The sequence below is a fragment of the Amphiura filiformis genome, chromosome 18 (genome assembly GCF_039555335.1).
Source record: "Amphiura filiformis chromosome 18, Afil_fr2py, whole genome shotgun sequence".
Classification (NCBI taxonomy): domain Eukaryota; kingdom Metazoa; phylum Echinodermata; class Ophiuroidea; order Amphilepidida; family Amphiuridae; genus Amphiura; species Amphiura filiformis.
Genome location: NC_092645.1, coordinates 43,381,285 through 43,404,017, shown reverse-complemented (window position 1 = coordinate 43,404,017; position 22,733 = coordinate 43,381,285). Strand labels below are relative to the sequence as shown.

Sequence of the window (22,733 nt, the reverse complement as noted above, 5' to 3'; positions counted from 1 at the left end):
GAGGCTGCACCATATCCATAGGAGTGTGTCTAGATGCCGGAGCGCCTCCCGATGTTCAACAGGTAGGACTTAACACAGTATTACATTCTGCCGTGAGTGGAGGCTGTATCATATCCATAGGAGTGTGTCTAGATGCCGGAGCACCTCCCGATGTTTAACAGGTAGGACTTAACACAGTATTACATTCTGCCGTGAGTGGAGGCTGCACCATATCCATAGGAGTGTGTCTAGATGCCGGAGCACCTCCCGATGTTCAACAGGTAGGACTTAACACAGTATTACATTCTGCCGTGAGTGGAGGCTGCACCATATCCATAGGAGTGTGTCTAGATGCCGGAGCACCTCCCGATGTTCAACAGGTAGGACTTAACACAGTATTACATTCTGCCGTGAGTGGAGGCTGCATCATATCCATAGGAGTGTGTCTAGATGCCGGAGCACCTCCCGATGTTCAACAGGTAGGACTTAACACATTATTACATTCAGACTTGACTTGACTTGACTTGACTTGACTTGACTTGACTTGACTTGACTTGACTGGACTGGACTTGAGGGAAAAACAATTCGATGTAACTATGGTCACCCATTCCATATACATTCCAGAATGAAACATCCTAAAAAAAAAGATCAAAAATAGATTATGTAGACTCAATTTTGAGTTTTATTGTTTTTTCCTCAGGGTGCAGAATTAGATGCCATTGACAAAAACGGTCGTACGCCTCTTCTGTTATCAACATCCCGGGGAGCATGGAGGACAGCATCCTTCCTAATCCAACGAGGTGCATCACATATGAATAAAGATTATCAGAGCCGTAACCTTATGCATCTCGTGGTACTTAGTGGAGGAAACATTAATATATTTGGAGTAGAGATTGCAGAGGTAATAATATCTTCCTGGAAGCGGCAATACCGAAGTAGTATGTGCCTCAATGTTATTAAAATTATCCATTGTATTATTTGTTATGCTAGCACTTTACACCACCACGTAGTGCAAGTCGTGAATAATTTAGCATTTTGAATCATGATGTACTATTCTTATTTTGTTGGATCGTCCTCCTTTAAAGTCTACGCCATTTTTTCTTCATCTCCATAGAAAAGAGGAATGCATCAGTTAATTAATGAGACAGATGATCTTGGGCACACACCCATGCATTATGCCACTCGAGATGGAAACATCAAATCATTACAAGGATTATTGGAATTAGGAGCCACGGTAAATCTCAAGAATAAGCAGGACAAGCAGTCACCACTGCATTTTGCAGCACGGTGAGTGATTAGAATAAGCGCAAGCAGTCAACACTGCATTTTGCAGCACGGTGAGTGATTTGAATAAGCTGAACAAGCAGTCACCACTGCATTTTGCAGCACGGTGAGTGATTTGAATAAGCTGAACAAGCAGTCACCACTGCATTTTGCAGCACGGTGAGGGATCAGAATAAGCTGAACAAGCAGTCATCACTACATTTTGCAGCACGGTGAGTGATTTGAATAAGCTGAACAAGCAGTCAACACTGCATTTTGCAGCACGGTGAGTGATTTGAATAAGCTGAACAAGCAGTCACCACTGCATTTTGCAGCACGGTGGGTGATTTGAATAAGCAAGACAAGCAATCACCACTGCATTTTTCCGCACGGTGAGTGATTTGAATAAGCAGCACAAGCAGTCACCGCTGTATTTTGCAGCACGGTGGCTGATCAGAATAAACACGATAAGCAATCACCGCTGCATTTTGCAGCACGGTGAGTGATTTGAATAAGCAGCACAAGCAGTCACCACTGCATTTTGCAGCACGGTGGCTGATCAGAATAAACACGATAAGCAATCACCACTGCATTTTGCAGCACAGTGAGTGATTGATTAAGCAGCACAAGCAGTCAACACTGCTTTTGGCAGCATGGTGGCTGATCAGAATAAACACGATAAGCAATCACCACTGCATTTTGCAGCACAGTGAGTGATTTGAATAAGCAAGACAAGCAATCACCACTGTATTTTGCAGCAAGGTGGGTGATTTGAATAAGCAGCACAAGCAGTCACCACTGCATTTGGCAGCACGGTGGCTGATCAGAATAAACACGATTTGCAATTACCACTGCATTTTGCAGCACGGTGAGTGATTGATTAAGCTGAACAAGCAGTCACCACTGCATTTTGCAGCACGGTGGCTGATCAGAATAAACACAATTTGCAATCACCACTGCATTTTGCAGCACGGTGAGTGATTGATTAAGCAGCACAAGCAGTCACCACTGCATTTTGCAGCACGGTGGCTGATCAGAATATACACGATAAGCAATCACCACTGCATTTTGCAGCACGGTGAGTGATTTGAATAAGCAAGACAAGCAGTCATCACTGCATTTTGCAGCACGGTGAGTGATTAGAATAAGCTCAATCTGTCACCACTGCATTTTGCAGCACGGTGGGTGTTTAGAATAAGCAGGACACGTAGTCACCACTGCATTTTGCAGCACGGTGAGTGATTTGAATAAGCTGAACAAGCAGTCAACACTGCATTTTGCAGCACGGTGAGTGATTTGAATAAGCTGAACAAGCAGTCACCACTGCATTTTGCAGAACGGTGAGGGATCAGAATTGGCTGAACAAGCAGTCATCACTGCATTTTGCAGCACGGTGAGTGATTTGAATAAGCAGCACAAGCAGTCACCGCTGCATTTTGCAGCACGGTGGCTGATCAGAATAAACACGATAAGCAATCACCACTGTATTTTTCAGCAGGGTGAGTGATCATAATAAACACGACAAGCAGTCACCGCTGCATTTTGCAGCACGGTGAGTGATTGGAATAAACACAATAAGCAATCACTACTGCATGTTGCAGCACACTGTATTTTGCAGCACGGTGAGTGATTATAGTAAACACTACAAGCATATCACCATTGCATTTGACAGTACGTCGAGTGATTAGTTTAGTTTGTTTATTAACAAATAATCAACTTTTACATTGGATTACTTATTATATTATGTACAGCATGTATAATGACAGCCCTGGCTTTCGTTACTATACGTCTTTACTTCCCATGAAGACAAATCAGTCAATAGAATTGGACTTTCTCTTCATGGCTTAAGTAAAAAAGTAATAAAAGTATAAGAGTTTGAAAAAGCAATCAGTGGGAGGAATTAAGAGATGGTTGCGTTGAAGCCATGGCCTCCGATTGTAGTTGGAAGTGTTTGCATTGACCAACTATGCAGAAAGGACGGGAGTAAGGATGCTTTACTTCATTAAAAGGGCATTTCGTGATACACAGCATCATCCCCCACTTTTCACAAAAAAGTTGAGAGTTTTATATCACTGGAAAGTCCTCTGGCTACATAATGTTTATGTACAAAATATTTCTTGCAGATTAATTCGTTTAGTAAAGATATCGTGACATTTTAATTTCGTTCTGGTATACCAGAACGAAATTACAACTTTGTTTATGGAGCAGTGTAATACACATAATCATGCATAACTCGCAAACGCAAAATCAGAATCAACTGAAATTTTGGGAATAAGCTTTTTTTCGTGGATATCCATTGAAAAATGTCATAAAAAGAAGATGCTAGGATCGGATCACGAAATCCTCTTTTAAATGAAATATGATAGCTGTAATTTAATTGGAATTGGGTTAGATGTTATACTTTCCTTATTGTTTTTTAACCATGGGGTTATTGAAATATTAATCATCTGCACTTGCACAAAAAACAAAACAACCACCAGTGCATTAGTACTTATATCCCACCTTCGTGTAACATGTAATTCGTGTAGCTGCTTGTTTCAAAACTGTACCTTTACTTTTATAGATACTGTGCATACATGGTGTCCCTGAAAGAATTGTATCGTCGGAAACTTAATTGTGTGGGTATTTTAACCCCACAACTAACATAAGTAAATAACTGGTGTGGTTGAGAAATGTATCACCTATCACATACTTTTAGAATTTTGACAATTGACTACACCGTTCTAGAAAATATAAGAATTTTACGAAACTCCCTCATTTTCAAACCTTTCCACTTATTCGAATATCAATCGATGATATATATTCGGAGTGCTAATCACTGCGCATCATCGGCACAAGAGGCGTCTATTGTGTTTGATAGATATTTGACTCCGTGGAACGGATTGAAAATGAGGTAGTTTCGTAAACTCCTTTTATTTCAAAAACGGAGAGGTCAATTGTCAAAATTCGAAAAGAATGTCATAACTGATATTTTCCTTAACCATATCGGTTATTATGTTATGTTTGGTTTATGCCTTAAAATATTCAGTTTCCGACAATACAGTTCTTTCAGGGACACCCTTTATAAACCTATTGCCTAATTCTTTTTATAGGTCATTTGGTAATGACTAGACAGAAATTTTGGTTAATAATGTACTACACCACCATGACCACGGCAGGTATAAAAGACTGGTCACTGATTACTGATTGCTGATCACTGACTGCTGATTGCTGATTGACCAGTTACTGATTACTGAATGGTTACCTGATTACTGATTGATCAGGAGCTGATTACTGATTGTTCAGTCACTGATTGCTTATCGTTCAGTATAGCTGATCACTGATTGTTCAGCAGGTATAAGACTGCTGATTACTGATTGGATTGGAAACTTGCTGAATGACTTGTTTAAAGGGGCATTCGCAAATTTGAAGTTATAAAATCTGAATTAAAGGAATATTAATCAAGTTGTTTAAAGGGGCATTTGTAACGTTGTCCCGTGCCCAGCCATCACGTGGCCCGTCGTTTTTTCCTGCTACGGGACGAGATGTCATGTGTCCCGCTGTCTCATACCCGCATGCCGTTGCCCCCTCATGTCTGCTCAAGTTTCCATTCAAAACGTAGCATCCCCCTATCCCATATAACCAAAAAAATCGGATTCCCCGCCCACCGAGACTTCCCTCACATAAATATTGACCGGTCCTTTAGTGTGGTATTTCGTATACGCGTACAGCGTTCAGTGAAAGACTAGTGATCAGTCTTTTACAGTAATCAGGTAACCATTCAGTAATTAGCTACTGAACGATCAGCAATCAGTGTTCAGTAACTGAACAATCAGTAATCAGCAGCTCCTGATCAATCTGTAATCAGGTAACCATTCAGTAATCAGCAACTGGTCAATCAGCAATCAGTAGTCAGTGATCAACAATCAGTAATCAGCAATCAGTAATCAGTATTCAGTGACCAGTCTTTTATACCTGCCGCCATGACCACACGTTCTCCCTATTTATCATTAAATGTTCTTTAATACGAGTCATGACTTGACAGAATTCATATCGATATAGATTTTGGTTAATAATGTGCTACACGACACGTGATCGATTAGTACACTATAATATAGTATATTAAAATTATTACGGAGATATCAGGGCCAAAATTATCATACTCCCGGAAACATTAGACATTTAATGACTATGTCAACATTTTTTTAAAATTCTAGTTACAACGCTAATGGAAAAACCCAGAGTACCATTCTGCAAGTACACACACGCAGTGTCTATAGGGATCTACCGTCGATGCTGCTTCCATGTTTGTTATTAATAAACTTAGAACTAATTAATCAGAATTAATGCTAAATTTATATTGGTCAATATCAATACAGGCAAGGATTGGCTTATGTTCATAAATATCGCACTTAATATTGAACTAATCTGTTTCTTTTGCCTAGTTGAGTAATATGTAAGTATGTTTATACTTGGGCAGGGATTTTGAATTTAAAGGCTCCTCTGAAGTAAATATATAATAAATAAATAAATAAATAAATAAATATATTTCTGCATTAAGTTTCTGATGAGTGAGGGCCTATGGGCCCTTACGAAACAGCTCTGTAAAGCTATGTAGTATCAACCAAATCCAAATTCTTTATGTTAAATAAATAAATAAATATAGGCATTTATATAGCGCCTTTAAATTATTGATCAAAGCGCTTTACATTTATTTCGCTGCCACTGTGATATGTCAAGTAGGTCAGCAGCCATGATTTGGATGTACATATATCATGACGGCTCACAGTATGTGACTACCCCCTAACAGCTTCCCATTTACACCTGGGTAGAGTGAGACAAGCGAGTGTCTTGTCCAAAGACACAACACTAGTGGTCACGAGTCTAGCGCCCTAACCATTAGGATGATCAACAAGAAGGGCAAGTCCAACACAACATCATATGGCTTCTTCTTATGGGAGGGCACGTGTGGTCTCATAATCATGAGATTTTGGGTACGAGCCCCGCCGTGGCCATGCGTGTTGTGCCATTGAGTAGAGTAGGGGGCTTCACCTCAATTACTCCTTTCTGCCCAGGTGTATAAATGGGCACTGATATTCTTTAACGCTGGGAAGGTAACAGACTCACGTGGATGAGGTGTAGCAATCCCCCTACATCAACATTACATGGAGGAGTCTGGCCCAATCGCTAATGAAAAAGAGATGGGCACTCCGTTTACTGTTTATATACAGGTTCGCCTCCTTTACCTTTTTTACGTATGAACTAACATTCGAGTACTTTATGTAGCCTTTTCATTTTTGTTCCATCAGATATGGCCGGTTCAACTCCTGTAAACGTCTTTTGGACAGTATAGGACCTTATATCATCAACGACACCGACGGTAAAGGGATGACAGCACTGCATATTGCAGCATGGAATGGTCATAGTAAAGTCATACAATTACTCATGTTAAGAGGGGCTTTATTACACAGGTATATATTGGACTTGGTAATCAATTATATTAGACTCATGATTTGGTTGGATTTCCATAAACTACTTTACTGCAGTGCCAAAGGGTGTGGCAAAGTTTTCGGAACTCTTTCGGAAAAGGGTTTTTGGGGTTGACGATTTACAAGTCACCGCATATACACTTCGCCGTTGTTGCTTTTTTTGCCGGGAAATATACACTCCCTATGCACAGTTTTAGAGTGTAAGCTTAAGGCAAAGTATAGACGAATCCAACGAGCCAAGTCATTGTTAGGATTTGGTCGGCCATTACTGGGTCCCCGCAGCAACAAACTGGTGTTGTGACTGCCCAATTGGGTGGATTAAAGCCGCTTAAAATTCGATGTTAGATTCTTTTGTGTTGTAAACTGTCATCATTCTTTTGTCTACGTGTAACACGGGTGATAGAATGTAGTTTAAAATACCCTCCAAGGCCGCATCATTTCACATTTTAGGTGAGATGGAGCCGACGGGGACCCAGCTATAGGTGTAGGAATGCGTTGATTCGTCTATATAAGGGTAGCATTAAACGTATGTACTGCAAAGATTGTTCTTATTTTACATACGAGCCATTTGTGTTATTAGTTCTAGGCTAATTGCAGAAGACATCGTTTCAATTTATGAAATATCATGAACATAATAATTAGGAAAACGGCTTATCTATAAATGAAGTCGCAAAAACATAAATAAGCCGTCGGTCGCAATACATAGTGGCGTACGTGAAGGACAAAATACGTTTCCGAGCAAAATGTGTTTGAAGGATATGCTACTAATAACAGAGTCGGTACTTCTCCACTGATGTTTCTCAGTGGCCCGATTCCATTAAAATTGAATTTTAAGGTTCAAACTATTAGACTGTATCTTTAATTGTTTACAGGAATAACTATTATAGGATATAGTTAGCTCTAATACGCCACTATGTGAAAGGGAAAATATGTAAAAATCACTCTTCGCCACTATGTGCTGCGACCGATGAAATAAATAAATAAATACAAAATCTTGAATGAATGATACAATAGTATTATACCGATAGCATAATTATGTTAGTATTGTTTTACCATTTGTTTAACATGTATTTATTAACCTTTTGCCATCTTTTAGAGATCATGCGGGAAGGACACCGCTACATTTAGCTTCTATGGCTGGTAATATTGACTGCATGAGAGTTCTACTTAGTACACATTCCTATCTACTAGATCAGGTTGACAGGCAAGGGGTGAGGAAGCTTATTGATTCATTTTCTTATTATGCAATAAAATTGGTTTGTTGGATTTTTGTTTAAAGTTTTGATGAGACTAATAATTTGTGGTAGGGAAACGGGAAAACTGTGCTGCTTAGGCTAACTACTACATGTAGCTCGTCCATGCTTCTTGCAAATTGACGGTGATCTTTAACAAATGATCTGCCAACGTAGACAAAAGCTCACGTGCTTACCTATAATCTGAGACATAAATAAAAAGACTGTACATCAAACTCCCCACAGTTTGGTTAGTAGCGCTTAAAAGGAAGATTAGTTCATTAGGTGCCTTCATCGGAGAAAAGGAACCACAGAAAATGGCGAATAATTATGGTACTTCTACGGCAAGAAAGTGTCCTATTACAGCTTATTACCATCACCTAACTTTTGAGACGGTTTGAAGGTGTAAAACTACCGACAAGGCACGCTGTTTTACCGCCGCATTCAGAAACTCAATGAGCACGACAACTCGTAAACAAATTTTGAGTTTGATTTACAAACGACACCAAACCCAAACTAGTTTTTTTAATTCTTAATTCTGCATTCTCATCAAACCCGCATGTTATTCATGTCATTAGGTCTTAATTATTCATTCTTATGCGTTACGTACACAGGAATCCGCCTTACATGTAGCTGCACATGAGGGACAAGCAAAAGCCGTTGGATACTTGCTTACAGCTGGGGCAAGTTTGTCCTTGAATCACAAAGAAGAAACTGTCTTTGACATTGTGATCGATGAAAAAAATGATGACGTTGCAGTGGCTATGATAATGCACGATAGGTAGGATTATTCAATGATTAAAACAGATGAACAGGCCCAGACATCTTAATTGATATTGACGACGTGCCCATATCCCATCTTGTACATCACACATACTCACCATGCACACATGTGTGGGTTATGTATTGTGTAAGAGATTGAAGTTTACCATATCAATCTTTTACAATATGTGTGTCCCAAGCTAACGTATATAAAATGCACACAAAAAGCCGATATTACCTACAATGCAACTGTCCTGATAAAGTCCATCTGGTTTCTGCCAGTCCTAGAACATCCAGACTCAAACGCTCTGCCTCCATGCGAACTTATTCTAGTTTACCACAGTCGTTCATCGTACGGACTGCCCTGTATGGCGCAGAAAGTTGGACCCTAAAATAACGCGATATCAAGAAGATAGAGTCGTTTGAGCTGTGGGTATGGCGCAGAATGCTTCAGGTCAGTTGGAAAGATAGGAAAACCAATGCATGGATCCGTCAGAAAGTGGGCATCACAGAGAAACAAGGTCTGCTCAGTCAGCTGAAGAAAAGAAAGATATCCCTGTATGGTCATTGGAAGCGGCGTCCAGATAGCATTGTTCAGATAGCGATTGAAGGAGAAGTAGAAGGAAAAGCCAGGCCAGGTCGAAGGAAAACAGGATGGATTGATAACATCAGAATGTGGACTAATGGTGGAATGGCCGTGGCAAGAGAGAAAGCACGCAAGAGAATGCCGACGGTTCTATGAGGACTATGGCAACGCAGCAGCAGTGCCGAAAGATGACGAACATTGGCACTTTTCTTTCCATTAATTGTCATATTGTGAAGTACCAAATAGCTGAGGAGCTCAATATGTTAGGGGAATATTTCAGCAGATAACCCCATGTTGGTATTGGCTAAATAAGCTGTAGATCAGTTTACGCCTGTAATGGTACAAATTGAATAGTGACCTTGCACACCAAATTTATATGTCTGACGTACTTATGCGATCGTTGAAATGAAACATGTTTACGATGAAATTATTAAAGTTAGATAATACTGACATTATCTTTTACATTCGTCTTATTGTATAGGTGGCATGAAACTCTCAACAATTATTCGTCGAACATGGGAAGGTGCCCAATAGTCATGCTCACAGAACACATGCCAGAGATTATGATGGTAAGAATCGAATGAATTTACATTATATTTATAATTCTATTACCCCCACGACCCATTATTCAAAATCGCGCACCGTGATTTGTTGAAACGCGTCACGTGAAAGACCATTAATTAGCGATAAAGTGGCAAGGGCAACGAACTTTATGTTCTTCACAGCGCACAGCAAAGCGCACAGCACACCTGCTTATGTAGGGGAGAATGGAATGCCACGGGTGTGTTATTGTATGTGCATACCTCCTTATAGGGGAGAATGGAATGTTAGGTTGTGTTATTGGAATGTGCATGCGCTTTGGCTACGCGTAGGTGCTCCACGTTGAGGTAAACAACTTGAAATATTTGGGCAAAAAATGTGATATTTTCTCTTTAAATCGCACTATTTTGTGGTAATAGAATAGAAATAAAGGGTGCAGCATTATCCTTTACACGTAAATAATGTGTCCTCGGCAGTAAAAACGTTCAAATAATGGGCTGCGCCTCACCCGTTATTTACGTTTTTACTGCCTCGGACACATTATTTTCGTGTAAAGGATCATGCATTACCCTTTATTTCTTAAATCAAATCCGAATTCATAAATTCACCAGGACATAGGTGCTGGTGCAGTCATTTTGATATTTAAGCACTCACGCCACACAAATTGCAGATTTGGCTACTGCAATTTAGGTCTAGTAATAGTCCGAGGTTGCACAGACTGATATTCTCTAACTTTGGATGTTCGATACATCAGCTTCGTACGGAGTGGAGAAGGCTACAGGAACTGAGCTATCTCACGAATATATATAAATTATTTTTTCTGAAAAACGAAAACAAAGTATGAGAATTTTCCTTCTGATCCTCATCCAAACCTCATCCAAAAAAGAAAACTTGAAACAAGTAATAATTCTGAATAAAATGTTTTTTTTCCAGAAAGTGTTGGATAGGTGTGTGACAGTATCTGAGCATGATCCTGCTAGTGCTGACTTCTGGGTAAGTTGGTTTGGAGCCATAGAACACATTTGGGGGGGGTTAATGCAAAAAAATCTATTTACAATAATTTATGCATTCTTTATTGACCTTTTCGGTAAATCCCATAAGCCTTTGCGAGTACAACTGAGATGTCGTCATTTAACATCACGCCGATCTACGCCGATGCGCATAGCGTTTTCGAACATCGTTACTGCGCATTGCCAGCCTGCGTGACGTCAAATGACAACATCTTAGGTGCACTCGCACAGGTTAATGGCATTTACCGAAAAGGTCAATTGAATTAATACATCTACAAATATGACCTTTGGCAGCTATTGCAGACGGGGTCTTCCTGTAAATAACCTCTCGATTTGTGTTACGAAATAATTTGTTAAAATCTATAGCGAGCCGTTAGATATCAATTAAATTAACAGTTAATTGATTACCAAGGACAGTGAAGACTAATAATACGGTATCAGAGATTCTATTAAGGGGGTACTACACCCCTGGCCAATTTTGTGCCTATTTTTTGCATTTTTCTCAAAAAGTATAGCGCGTTGGTGACAAGTAAGATATGTATATTATAGGGGCAAGGACTACAACTACTGCACTGACAATTCAGCAACTCAAGACAAGTAGTTATTGATTTATTGATCAAATATTGGTTTTCCCTCATTTTAGAATGTAACTCCACAACTGTTGTCTGTGTTGAAATAAAATTTCCAGTGCAGTAGTTGTAGTCCTTGCCCCTTTTAAATATACATATCTTACTTGTCCCCAATGCATTATAATTTTGGAGAAAAATGCAAAAAGAGGCGCAAAATTGGGCAGGGGTGTAGTACCCCCTTAAAAGTATATATAGATGGGCATGTTTGTGATATTGATGAATGATTCTTGGTTTCTACCTTTCAGGTCAATTATGATTTTCGGTACTTGGAAGGACCGATCAGTACGCGCATAGAATTCAAGAAATCTACAGGAATGGATATGCCACCCCTACCTGCTCTCAACGTAAGTTCCTACTCCCTATTCCAGGTCAATTATGATTTTCGGTACTTGGAAGGACCGATCAGTACGCGCATAGAATTCAAGAAATCTACTGGAATGGATATGCCACCCCTACCTGCTCTCAACGTAAGTTCCTACTCCCTATTCCAGAAAAATACAGCACTAATATTTTGGGATTAAAAAATATTATCAAGTTCTGCCAAATGAAACATAGCTCAATCCTAATTCTTTAGTTAGTCCTAACTGGCAATAAAAGAAAAAATTCACTATTTTACTAATTTCTTGAAAAAGGAGCCAAAAACATGCATTTTCGGCATATTTTCTGACAATCGAGTCACTAAAATTAAAGACTTGGAACAAGTCTAAGCATTCAAAATCTTGTGTATATGCCGACATTTTGCTGTAATTTTCACCTTTTTGTGTTTCTTTAATTAAATTATCGGTTATCAGTATGAAACATGTCTTTTCCAAAAATTAGACTGCATAAACTGAAATTAGTCTTGGTACAAGTCTTTGGGCTTGATTGTCACAGCATACAAAAAAACACTCTAAAAACACGTGTTTTTGGCCATTATTTCCAAAAATTGACCAAATATTAAAAATTGACATTATTGTCAGTTAGGACTAACTAAAGGATTAGGATTTAGCTATGTTTCATTTGGCAAAACAGGATATAATTTTTTTTAATCTCCAAAAATTAGTCCTGTATTTTTCTGGAATAGGGAGTAGACTTTGCCTTTTACCATTATCATTGTTCTTACAAGAAATCACACATATCAGTATACATATACACCTACAGTATACTCGTCATAATTCCTTTTAATTTTTTCCCATACTGCGTTTGAGTGCATGGATATTGGCATCTAATACAAGCTACAACAATAAAACGCCCTATAAGAACTGTATGGCCTACGGTGGAAATGCAATGGCAAAGTAGACGAAATAAAAAGTTGAGCGTGCAGCACACAATAGAATTGATGCATTGAATTCGAGGTATCAGCAATGAAACGCACTATAAGAACTGTCTCGGCTATAGTGGAAAGGCCAGATGTAAAACACTGCAACTGGTTTAATCCTTAGCAATAGCAAAGTTGATATTTTTAAGTCGAGCATGCGTCTGACTATTTGGCCACAAATTCTCAATTAATATTTAAATTTTCTTAGGTCATGGAAATGTGTAAAACAAAAAAGTGTGAGGCTCTAACCAAATGTTAATGTCATTGCCTGTTTCTTGCAATTTAATGGGTATCTCAGCTCTGATACCCAATAGAGATCCTTCTTGTGGTAGTACTAGACAACATTATCAATTCTATTACTCTTACGACCCATTGTTCAAAATCACGCACTGTGATTTGTTACAACACGTCACGTGAGAGCCCATTATTCTGCAATAATGGGTCAAGCGCCGTAACACATTCTACGCACAGCATTACGATTGGTTACGCGTGCAATATTTCCGTGATACGTGCTGTCACTTACGCGAACGCGCTCCACCAAAGTGAACAACTTACAATATTTGTGCCAAAAATGATATATTCTCTTTAAATCGCACTATTTTCTGCTAATAGAATAGAAATGAAGGGTTCAGCATTATCCTTTACACGCAAAGGCAGTAAAAATGTTTAAATAATGAGTTCGGCTGCGTCTCACCCATCATTTACGTTTTTACTGCCTCGGACACATTATTTGGATGTAAAGGATAATGCATTACCCTGTATTTCTTAATTATGTTGCAGTTGATACGGTAGTGAGTTCCAGTCAAATCGCTGGCCCATTACATGCAATCCTCCTTACATATAGTGTAAGCTGTTGCAATTAAACATGTGTGCTATGACATATTTTGCCATTGTCTTATTTGCACTTTTGTTTACGTACAGGCTATGGTACAACATAATCAAGTTGATCTGTTGAGTCATCCATTGTGCATCGAGTACCTCAACAGCAAATGGTAAAACGATAGCAAAATATCATAACAAAATGATGTGTATTTGTGAGGATTTCGATGGAAGAACTACCAAACGTAGTTTAAAATGAAAGCTGTCGATTGGAGACTTTTACATTTAGTTTTTTGTTTATCATAATATGGTTATGTATGTTTAAAAATGAATATTTACGACAATTTGAAAAGGTTCAACCAGTTTATTAACCATTTATAACTATATACATAGTTCGGAGCTCATTTCTCCCATTTCATAGCTTTTCTAAGAATATGCAGTGATGCACGAAGTCAACCGGTAGGAAATTTCCTTTAAATGCAAGATCTTTTTTTTTACATATTCCTTCTGAAAGATTACTCATTGACACATTCTTCCTAAAATTCTTGTGACCTATAAATCATTTCCCGTTGTAGCCCTTGTTTCATTTTCGACAAGCTATGAAAATGCACTTTCATCATGTTCATACACACACTCACTCACAAAAAAAAGTATTACAGCATTCCTGAAAAAGAAGAATTCGACAAACTGAAGTTGATCATTCATCTAATATCCTGACGATTTCACATTACGTACTACTGTACTACATGTTGATGGCAAGGTTCTTTGTGTAATATATTTATGACCACGTTAATCAATTGAATGGAAGGTGTCACCTTATAATATCACTCTCGTCATTTTTTTAAAGGTCTGCATATGGAGGACCAATCCATTATAGTTATATGACGATCTTTCTACTGTTCGTCACATTGTTCACATATGTCATCGCATGTGTAAACCCTACGCCTATTATGCAGGAAGACGGTACGGTCAGCCACAATGGCAATGGAACATCAGCAGAAACCCAGGTAAATTACGAATTTGTTCTGTTCGACATTCCGCTGGTTCGACACGATAGCCACCTCTTTGTAGACACTAAATGCTTTTTTTTGTTCGTTGTTTCCATCCAATTCCCCCGGGTTTTTGGAACGGGAGATTACCAGCCAATCAACAACGAACACCGAACATCAGAATCATGATTACATGACTTAGGTCGGAGTCGAACAAGTGGCATGTCGTACAACTGGAGGTCAACCGCAAGCTGATCATGGCAGTTGTAAAGAAGAGTATTTTTGGAAAAAAAACCCACTAAAAAACATCGGATTTGAATTTCAAAATATTTTCATCTTTAGCAACTGTGTAAGTTGTGTAAGTGTATAAGGATATCCAACAAAAGCCATAATGGGTCACCATCAAATCAAACCTCATATAGGCAACTCACGAATAAAGTGGAACTTTGGGTCATGAGTAGTCCAACCTTAAACGTCGTTATGTATCAATAAAAAGAGCATACTACTGCAAAATAACTATTGGAGACTATTTGCATGATTCTTTACAAAATAACAGTTACTTTTATTTTCTACTATTTTTGTAATTTGATCATCACTGTTATTTTCGCAGTTTAAATACGTTGGTCAGCACATAGCTCTGGCATATATTGTGATCTACGCCTGCCTTAACATAATCAAAGAGTTCGCTCAGATGTTCAGTCAGGTAGGTAAAGATTATTCATTAATTGAAAATTATTTCTTTACGTGTAATACTGCTTCTCACCAGGAGCAAGCCGCCAAGTCCAGAAAAGTACATGTTTTATCCAGTATTGTCCGCACATGTCTAGAAAACCAATGGTCAATTACTGAATATATATAAGTTCATGAGGAATGACCAGTTTAGTCATTGCCACTAAACATACAAGAAGATCGATGCTTTCCTGTTGATAGCAGCAAAAGAAGTACAGAATAAAAGGGCAATATTTAGCCGCTTCCTCCAAAATAATGAAAACAACATGTAGCGCACACAAGTTCCAGATATGGCAAATTTCTGACGCGTATCGCGTATACGCGCTTCCATTAACTTGCGTTCGCGTATACGCTACTGGCAAAGTGTGGATTCATCACGGATTAACAACGGTTGGCGCCTGTACAAAGGTATAGGAAGAGTTGTTGAACAAACACATGAATTGGCCTGACCTGCTGTATTGTTTGGGAGTTGACTCCTATGGACTCAGATGCAACTTTTAACACAGTTTAAAACGGTCTCTTTTTTACATAATGAACCATTGTGACTGAACGAAATGACGTGTGACGCTATAATTTGTGCAAGAGGTGTAAAACAAATAAGGCTACACGTGTCTTTTTACAAGTTTGAATGTCTTCAAATATTTTTCGATTTATTTAGAGGGAACTTAGAAGCTGTGCACCCTGTATACAAAGTAATGGTTAAAGACTCGTCATTTGTAGCTACGAAATTAATTATCCGATTTATTTCAGGGTTCTGCATACTTCACGTCAACCCAGAACTATGGCGAATGCATCTTGTACGTTTGCACGTTGATGTTTGTACTCCCATTTTGGGTTGGTGTCTACAGTCATTACCAGTGGGCAGCTGGATCCATCGCTATATTTTTCGCTTGGTTTAATCTCCTTATGTACCAAGAAAGGTAGGGTTCATTGAAAATATTGAAACCGTCATTCAAGTTCTCAAAATAGTGCCCCTTGTAAATCAGGCAGTTTCACGCTTTGTTTCTTTTACACAGGAGCTTTATTTTTTTGTTATCCTAAAACCTTTAGGTATTTTCTATGCACAAGGTCGTTCCTACATTGGTGGAATAAACATAAAAAGAGTGCATCGCATGAGCATATTGTGCGGACTAAATATCATATTAGTGTACTCGGGGAATGTAACAATGAACGAATAATTGATTCGAGCCCCGCATTGTATTCTTCCCGGGTATATTATTGGGTATTAGATACTCTATCTCGCTAGTTCCACTTCTACCATGTTAAATGGGGGAAGTTGTTATCGGGGTAGTCATATCCGATGCCCCCGTTCTTTTGATCTTATTCATGTTGGTGTGATATATGCTAATGGCAGGTGACTAAACGTTAACCGATTATTTATGGAGCTAAGGTATATAAGAAGTAGTAGTAGCCTGGACAGTACAAAACATCTGAGATTCGGCGTAAATAATATTCCAACTGATATGGACTTTTTGAAATTAATAGCTTTGTCAGTATGAAACACCTTAGATTTGGTGTAGCAAGGACTACAACTACTGCTCTGGAAATTTTATTTCAGCACAGACAACAGTTGTGGAGTTACAGTCAAAAATGAGGGAAAATCAATATTTGATCAATATATCAATAACTACTTGCCTTGAGTTGCTGAATTTTCAGTGCAGTAGTTGTAGTCCTTGCCCCTAAAATATACATATCTTACTTGTCACCAATGCGCTGTAATTTTTGAGAAAAATGCAAAATTAGTGTAGTACCCCCTTAACAGTAGATAATAATTATATAAATTTTCTTAAATGAGTGTTTTTGATAACAGGTTTTCATGCCGTAATTTAATTTTACTTCAGAGCTTTTCCCCACCGGTACGTTTATTATCTCTGATATTGTTGTTCTATAGTAACAAATAAAATATGAGACCCACCACGATTCAAAATTGGTATTTTTATGAATATTTCATCTATTTCAGAATCGATCGAATTGGGATATTCATAGTGATGTTCATTGAGATCCTCAAAAGTATACTACAAGTTATGGTGGTGTTTTCTGTCATTATTATCGCGTTTGGGTTATCATTCTACATGCTAATGTCTGGAGAGGTGTGTGTTTAGGCTATTACCGTAAATCCATACACCCACTATGGAAGACGTAAGGTCTCCTATTTGATATTCTTAGTCAGTGGGAGTGGTCTATTACGTAGACACATAATCTGATTGGTCAATCGCATGATTTTGGGTGTCGTCTATCAGGCCGTATGTATCGCGTTGCATGCGTAGACGCAGTGTGGAATACTCGCACGCGCTAGCAGTACGCACAACAAAAGATGTGAAGTTGTAAACAAGTTTCGTTCATTTTAGACAGTAACTTAATTTTTGCTTTAAAAATAGTTTACAGTTATTAAAATAATTTTTAACTGACTAAGAATGAGAATAAACGATAGGAATTTTTTATTTTTACTGTCATGCTGCGCCGGCATCCACTACTCAAAATATTGGACCTGCCTGTCGTCTATCACACGGTAGAGGATAGTCAAAATAAAAAGTCCTATCGTTTATTCTCTAATTCACACTCTCTGTGTGGGATATTAAGGTCATGTCTTCCAAACGAGGTGTATGGATTTCAACTGGAATAACACATTGTATATGCTACCACACATGCATGTCGACATAGTTGCCTCAAACAGAACAACAACAACAACAACAACAACAACAACAACAACAACAACAACAACTTACCTTATTGCTAGTCAAACGTAAAGCCAATGGGTAGTTAGATATCTGGATTCTTATTCAACAGCCACTCATTGTTAATACACCGTTTGAGGGAAGTCGTTGAAAGACATTTTTGAAGACACCTTCATTATTTAAATTTCTTTCAAAAGTTCTAATCTTAACTGTTGTACAAATTAAAATCAAATAAGGCAACCAACCAACTGATTTAGTAGAGGCCACCTCACAGGTAAAACCTTTTGTCCATTCTCGTCTGTTTTACCCAGATAAACCATGCCTTCAAGACTCCAGTGATCTCTATATTCCGTGTATTTTCTATGATGATGGGAGAGATTGACTTCATCAACTCATTCGTAGCACCACTCACCGATAATGACCCGGCAACACTTCACTACTCCTACCTGTCCTATATATTCTTGGTTGCTATAGTTATTTTACTGCCGATTTTGCTGATGAATTTGCTGGTAAGTGTTGGCAGGTAAAGACGTTGTACCGTAGGGTTGTCTACTCTAGCTACCGGTATACCTGTCATTTTGGACAGGTATTTTGTTATTAGCAAAATCATACTACCTCCACCCTACCACTTATCCTGATAATGACGGGCTCAGTAGGAATTATAAGCTGAGATTACATCGACTGCTCAGTGCCAGAAGTGGGTAAGTACAATAGCTGCCCTGTGAACATTTGGCAATTTACACACATAATTTTGTACCATATACACATGGCTGCTACATATGGCAGCTATTGCATAGTGATTAACCAGTTGTTGAGCGGAAGTGGTAATCTCCCGACCCTACAACCCGGGGAATTGGATGGTAGAAACAACGAGCTAAAAGAAACCCCAAACACTTAATGTCTCCAAGGATCCCCATGGCTTGGGGAATGTACTTATAGTTGGAATACATTTTGGGTTTTATTGGCAGAACCATATATTGCTATGAAATCGCAATTCATTTTTATACGTAATCATAATTTTGCTTTTTACCTACATTACAGACATTCATTTTCATTTAATATTACGTCATCTTTCAGATTGGTTTAGCAGTTGGCGACATTGAAGCAGTCCAGCGAAACGCTAAACTCAAACGGCTTGCCATGCAGGTTAATTTGCACTCGGAGTACGAACCAAAGCTTCCTGCCAAGATCCTAGAATATGTAACCAAAGACCACATCACCATACGGCCAAATGCTTGCTCTTCCGGAACTTCCTTTCGAGGGGTACGTAAATATTGTTACACATTCAGGAAACTACCTAAACATTGAGCTATACGGGTTGAAAACCATATACCCTCTATGGAAGACATGGCTTTAATCTCCTACACAGGGAATGTAGATTTCAAATGGAGCAATCCATTTTGGTAACCCCATTTGAAATTCACGCTCCCTGTGGGGAGATTAAGGTCATTAGGCTATTCTAGTTGAAAACCATATACCTCTATGGAAGACATGACCTTAATCTCCTATACAGGGGGTGTAGTTTGCAATTGGAATAGCCCATTACGCTGGAGGCTCCTTAAACAAATATGTAATATTTACCAACGTTTGAGCTTTAAAAGGGATATCAACTCATTCAAATATACTATGGCAGAAAGCTGGACTGATCAGGGTTACTTGATTTAACTGATTCCTTATCTGAGTCATAGTGTATGGCTGTATGACAAATTGGTAAAATTGTTCATCTCATGGACAGGGAAAGGATTCCTTTGAGAACTAAAGCTAAAAGTGGCAAACCTTGAGATCAGAACAAAATGTATTATTTAAAGTAACCAGACCAGGGCCAAATGTTTGTACTTTTTTACCCAAGTTTGGCCACATATTTGGTCAGCTATGTCTTGTTGATCACTTCCCAATGATGCTTCGGTATGACTGTATGGAAGCTCAGTTGTATATAGCTATTTTTGTATTTATTATATTTTCGATAGATATGCAATCTGATACATGTACTTTATTCCAGATCTTTGACAAAATTAAAAGGAAATACATACAGCGAACCGATGGAAACCTGCGAATTCAAACGCTTCTCGAATTGAAACGTAATGCAGAAAGTCCAGGAACTATGGGAAAACTAAAGCAAAGGTAGGCAAAACCTACGCAGGTGGTATCAATATGATCAGTTCATGATATTCATTGAAAAATTTAGATTGAAGCTTTGAATCCTATGAACAGGAGGTTAGGAACGCTGCTTTTATTGAGGAGTTCAAATTTAGACTCAAGGCTTTTCATTTAAATGATTATTTTGACTAATTTGGATTTATTATTGTACTCTATTGCTGTTTTATTATGTTTTCCATGCTATGCTACCGTATTATTTTTCATGGTTCTTTCTTGTTATATACAGCGCTCAGAGGCTTCTATAATGTGCGCTTTATTAATGCCTTGTTATTTTAAAGTCTTGTCTGTATAACTGGCAATAAGTTTCGAAATATGAAACAAAAGTGGACACATCCTTTCCCAGATTTCTTTTTAATTTTCGAATTAATTTTAACAGGATGAAATCCTTGTCCAGCAAACTAGACAAGCAGCATGACCTACTGCGACTAATTGTCCAGAAGATGGAAATTAACACTGAAGCAGACGAGCAAGATGAAGGTGAAGCGCCCCCTGGTGGTGACAATCAAGGCATTAGAATGAGGTGAGGACGATTATATTTTTCCCATTTAAGTTTCAACATTTCCATGATTATTATTACACTTTATTTCTGTTAAATAAAGCCATAGCTAGTCATGTTTATTGTCGTGGGGCGGGAATTTCTTAAGGGACAACAATCCGAAAGGTTTCTTGAAATTGTGCATTTTGCCCCCAAAGTTGAAATTTTGCGATTTGTTATTTTGACATGGACAATGGGGGAATTTGCTCATCAACACCGCACATCTCATCACCCGGCGCCGATACTATTGTTGTTGCGTCATTGCGATTACGATCAAACAATTTGTTTATACGTAGGCTATACATTTAGCAGGGAAAAGCAAGAAGAAATAACACTTTTTGTCTATTTTCATCATCTCCACAGATTACACATGTCATCTGTAGTTACAGCTGCTGTGTACAGCAGAAGACTCCACAATAAAAACAAAGATGCTGGGATGAGTGTCACACCTACAACAAAATCGCCAATGTCAAATGATGCACCACATCAAGCTACAGCAAGAGACATTCTCCTTGGCAGCTTCAATTCCCCAGTACATTCAATCCCTGTCCCTGAACTTCCCTGAAATCTGATACAGTCAAGGACAATTATATGACTTAGATGTGGAACAGTTTACATCATATGCTCTTGTACAGTCCAGCTTTCCAGGAAGTGACCTTTGCAGATTGCATGTCAAATGTTGACAGTTGGTGACAGGTGTCATATTGAAAGCATTTTTGGCCTTACTGTACATTTTGAATTAATTATCAACGCATTTTCAGCAAAACTGTGTCTAAAACAGGACTCATTCGTTAAAGGAGTCGTAGTGTCGTGAGATACTCGAATCGTCGTCATACCGTAAAGATTCGCCTAATGGCGCTATGGGCTCACTTGTCATAAGTGGAATTTTGGGCACAGCATAAAAGTGCCCTCCCGTAAATTTCCCACCAGCATATAAGGGCACGGTAGCTTAATACTTGTTGGTATATCAGAGGAGGGAGATCTCTATTTGCGCATGAAATTTACCCTAAGGCAAAGGAGCCCAATTGCGCCATTAGGCGAATCTTTACGATACAGTCCGAATGACAAGGGAGATGTTAGATACTGCCGGCGGAAGCATTACAATTCGGAAGCAGATGAATATATTTTGTTCTGATCTTACTGGGATCAGTAATCAATTTCAGACTTTTAGACCAAAAGGAAGGCAAAATTGTGCTATTTGGTGGCCCATTGTGCGCAAAGCGTACACAATGTTGCAATTACTCTATTGGAGCATGGTGTTTTTGGACAAAAACTGAATATGCTCAGGGCAGTTATAGCTTTATTTTTTGTTATATTAGGATTTTTAGGGAGGCGGTGCCCTTTGATAAAATTAAGTGGGTGGACGTGACCCCCGTCCCCAGTCCCACCCCGCGCTTCCGCCGCCTTTGATATTATTCCACCAAGTCTAAAACCACCATCAAAATAATGCTACTGTGATTAGTTGTACAAAAGTAGTAAGAAAAGTAATATGTCGGACAGTGCAATTTCGTGGTAAATGCCAAAAACGGCTTTATGGCTATAAAACTAGAGAGTTTTGTGCAAAATATGTATATTGATGTCTGCTCTTTTATTTATAAACTAAAAATAAAGTGTATTTTAGTGCATTTTGTGACACACGACACTTATACATGTATTCCAGTTTTCCCCACAAATGCTACTTTTAGAACTTTCTTTTGAGGCCTTTTAAGGCCTATTAAAATAGTTTCATTTTCAAAAATAATACATGGCGTTTAAAGGTTTCTTGTATTTATTAACCATTTTTTTTACTTTTGAGTTATGACATAGAAATATATTAAAAAGATGTTTGCAGTAACGTTAGGCACCTCATCGAATTTGGTCTTATAGAACTATCGGTGCCCGGTTAGGTACCGATGACTCTTAAAGGGCATATATATTGCTCGGACAACATCATATCATTGGCAAGCTAATATTATGAGGACAATGAAAATGACTCCTTTTTGAGAAAATAAGTCGTTTAAAATTGATATTCCGCAAAAAAACTGTATAAGCGGTAAGTTCATTCGAACGAGACAGATTTGACC

At 38.5% G+C, this 22,733-nt stretch overlaps 1 protein-coding gene across 1 annotated transcript; it reads left to right on the top strand.

Annotated features, from left to right (window-relative positions):
- Positions 1 to 33: 33 nt before the first annotated feature.
- On the top strand, positions 34 to 22,346 carry LOC140139175 (transient receptor potential cation channel subfamily A member 1-like). The gene is made up of 20 exons (XM_072160955.1): positions 34 to 62; positions 197 to 458; positions 680 to 880; positions 1,094 to 1,266; positions 6,531 to 6,692; positions 7,807 to 7,921; positions 8,557 to 8,723; positions 9,772 to 9,859; positions 10,764 to 10,823; positions 11,715 to 11,936; positions 13,688 to 13,758; positions 14,433 to 14,592; positions 15,185 to 15,277; positions 16,054 to 16,223; positions 17,264 to 17,393; positions 18,290 to 18,487; positions 19,056 to 19,241; positions 19,978 to 20,099; positions 20,512 to 20,655; positions 21,034 to 22,346. The coding sequence occupies exons 1-20, from the start codon at positions 34 to 36 to the stop codon at positions 21,233 to 21,235; spliced, it is 2,955 nt and encodes a 984-aa protein (XP_072017056.1). The 3' UTR covers positions 21,236 to 22,346.
- Positions 22,347 to 22,733: the final 387 nt, after the last annotated feature.

Excerpts from the sequence above, each read along its gene's own strand:
- LOC140139175 (XM_072160955.1), top strand. The coding sequence starts at position 34 with ATGCCGGAGCGCCTCCCGATGTTCAACAG. Across the intron at positions 15,278-16,053 it reads TCGCTCAGATGTTCAGTCAG|GGTTCTGCATACTTCACGTC; the intron begins GTAGGTAAAGAT and ends GATTTATTTCAG. Across the intron at positions 16,224-17,263 it reads CTCCTTATGTACCAAGAAAG|AATCGATCGAATTGGGATAT; the intron begins GTAGGGTTCATT and ends CATCTATTTCAG.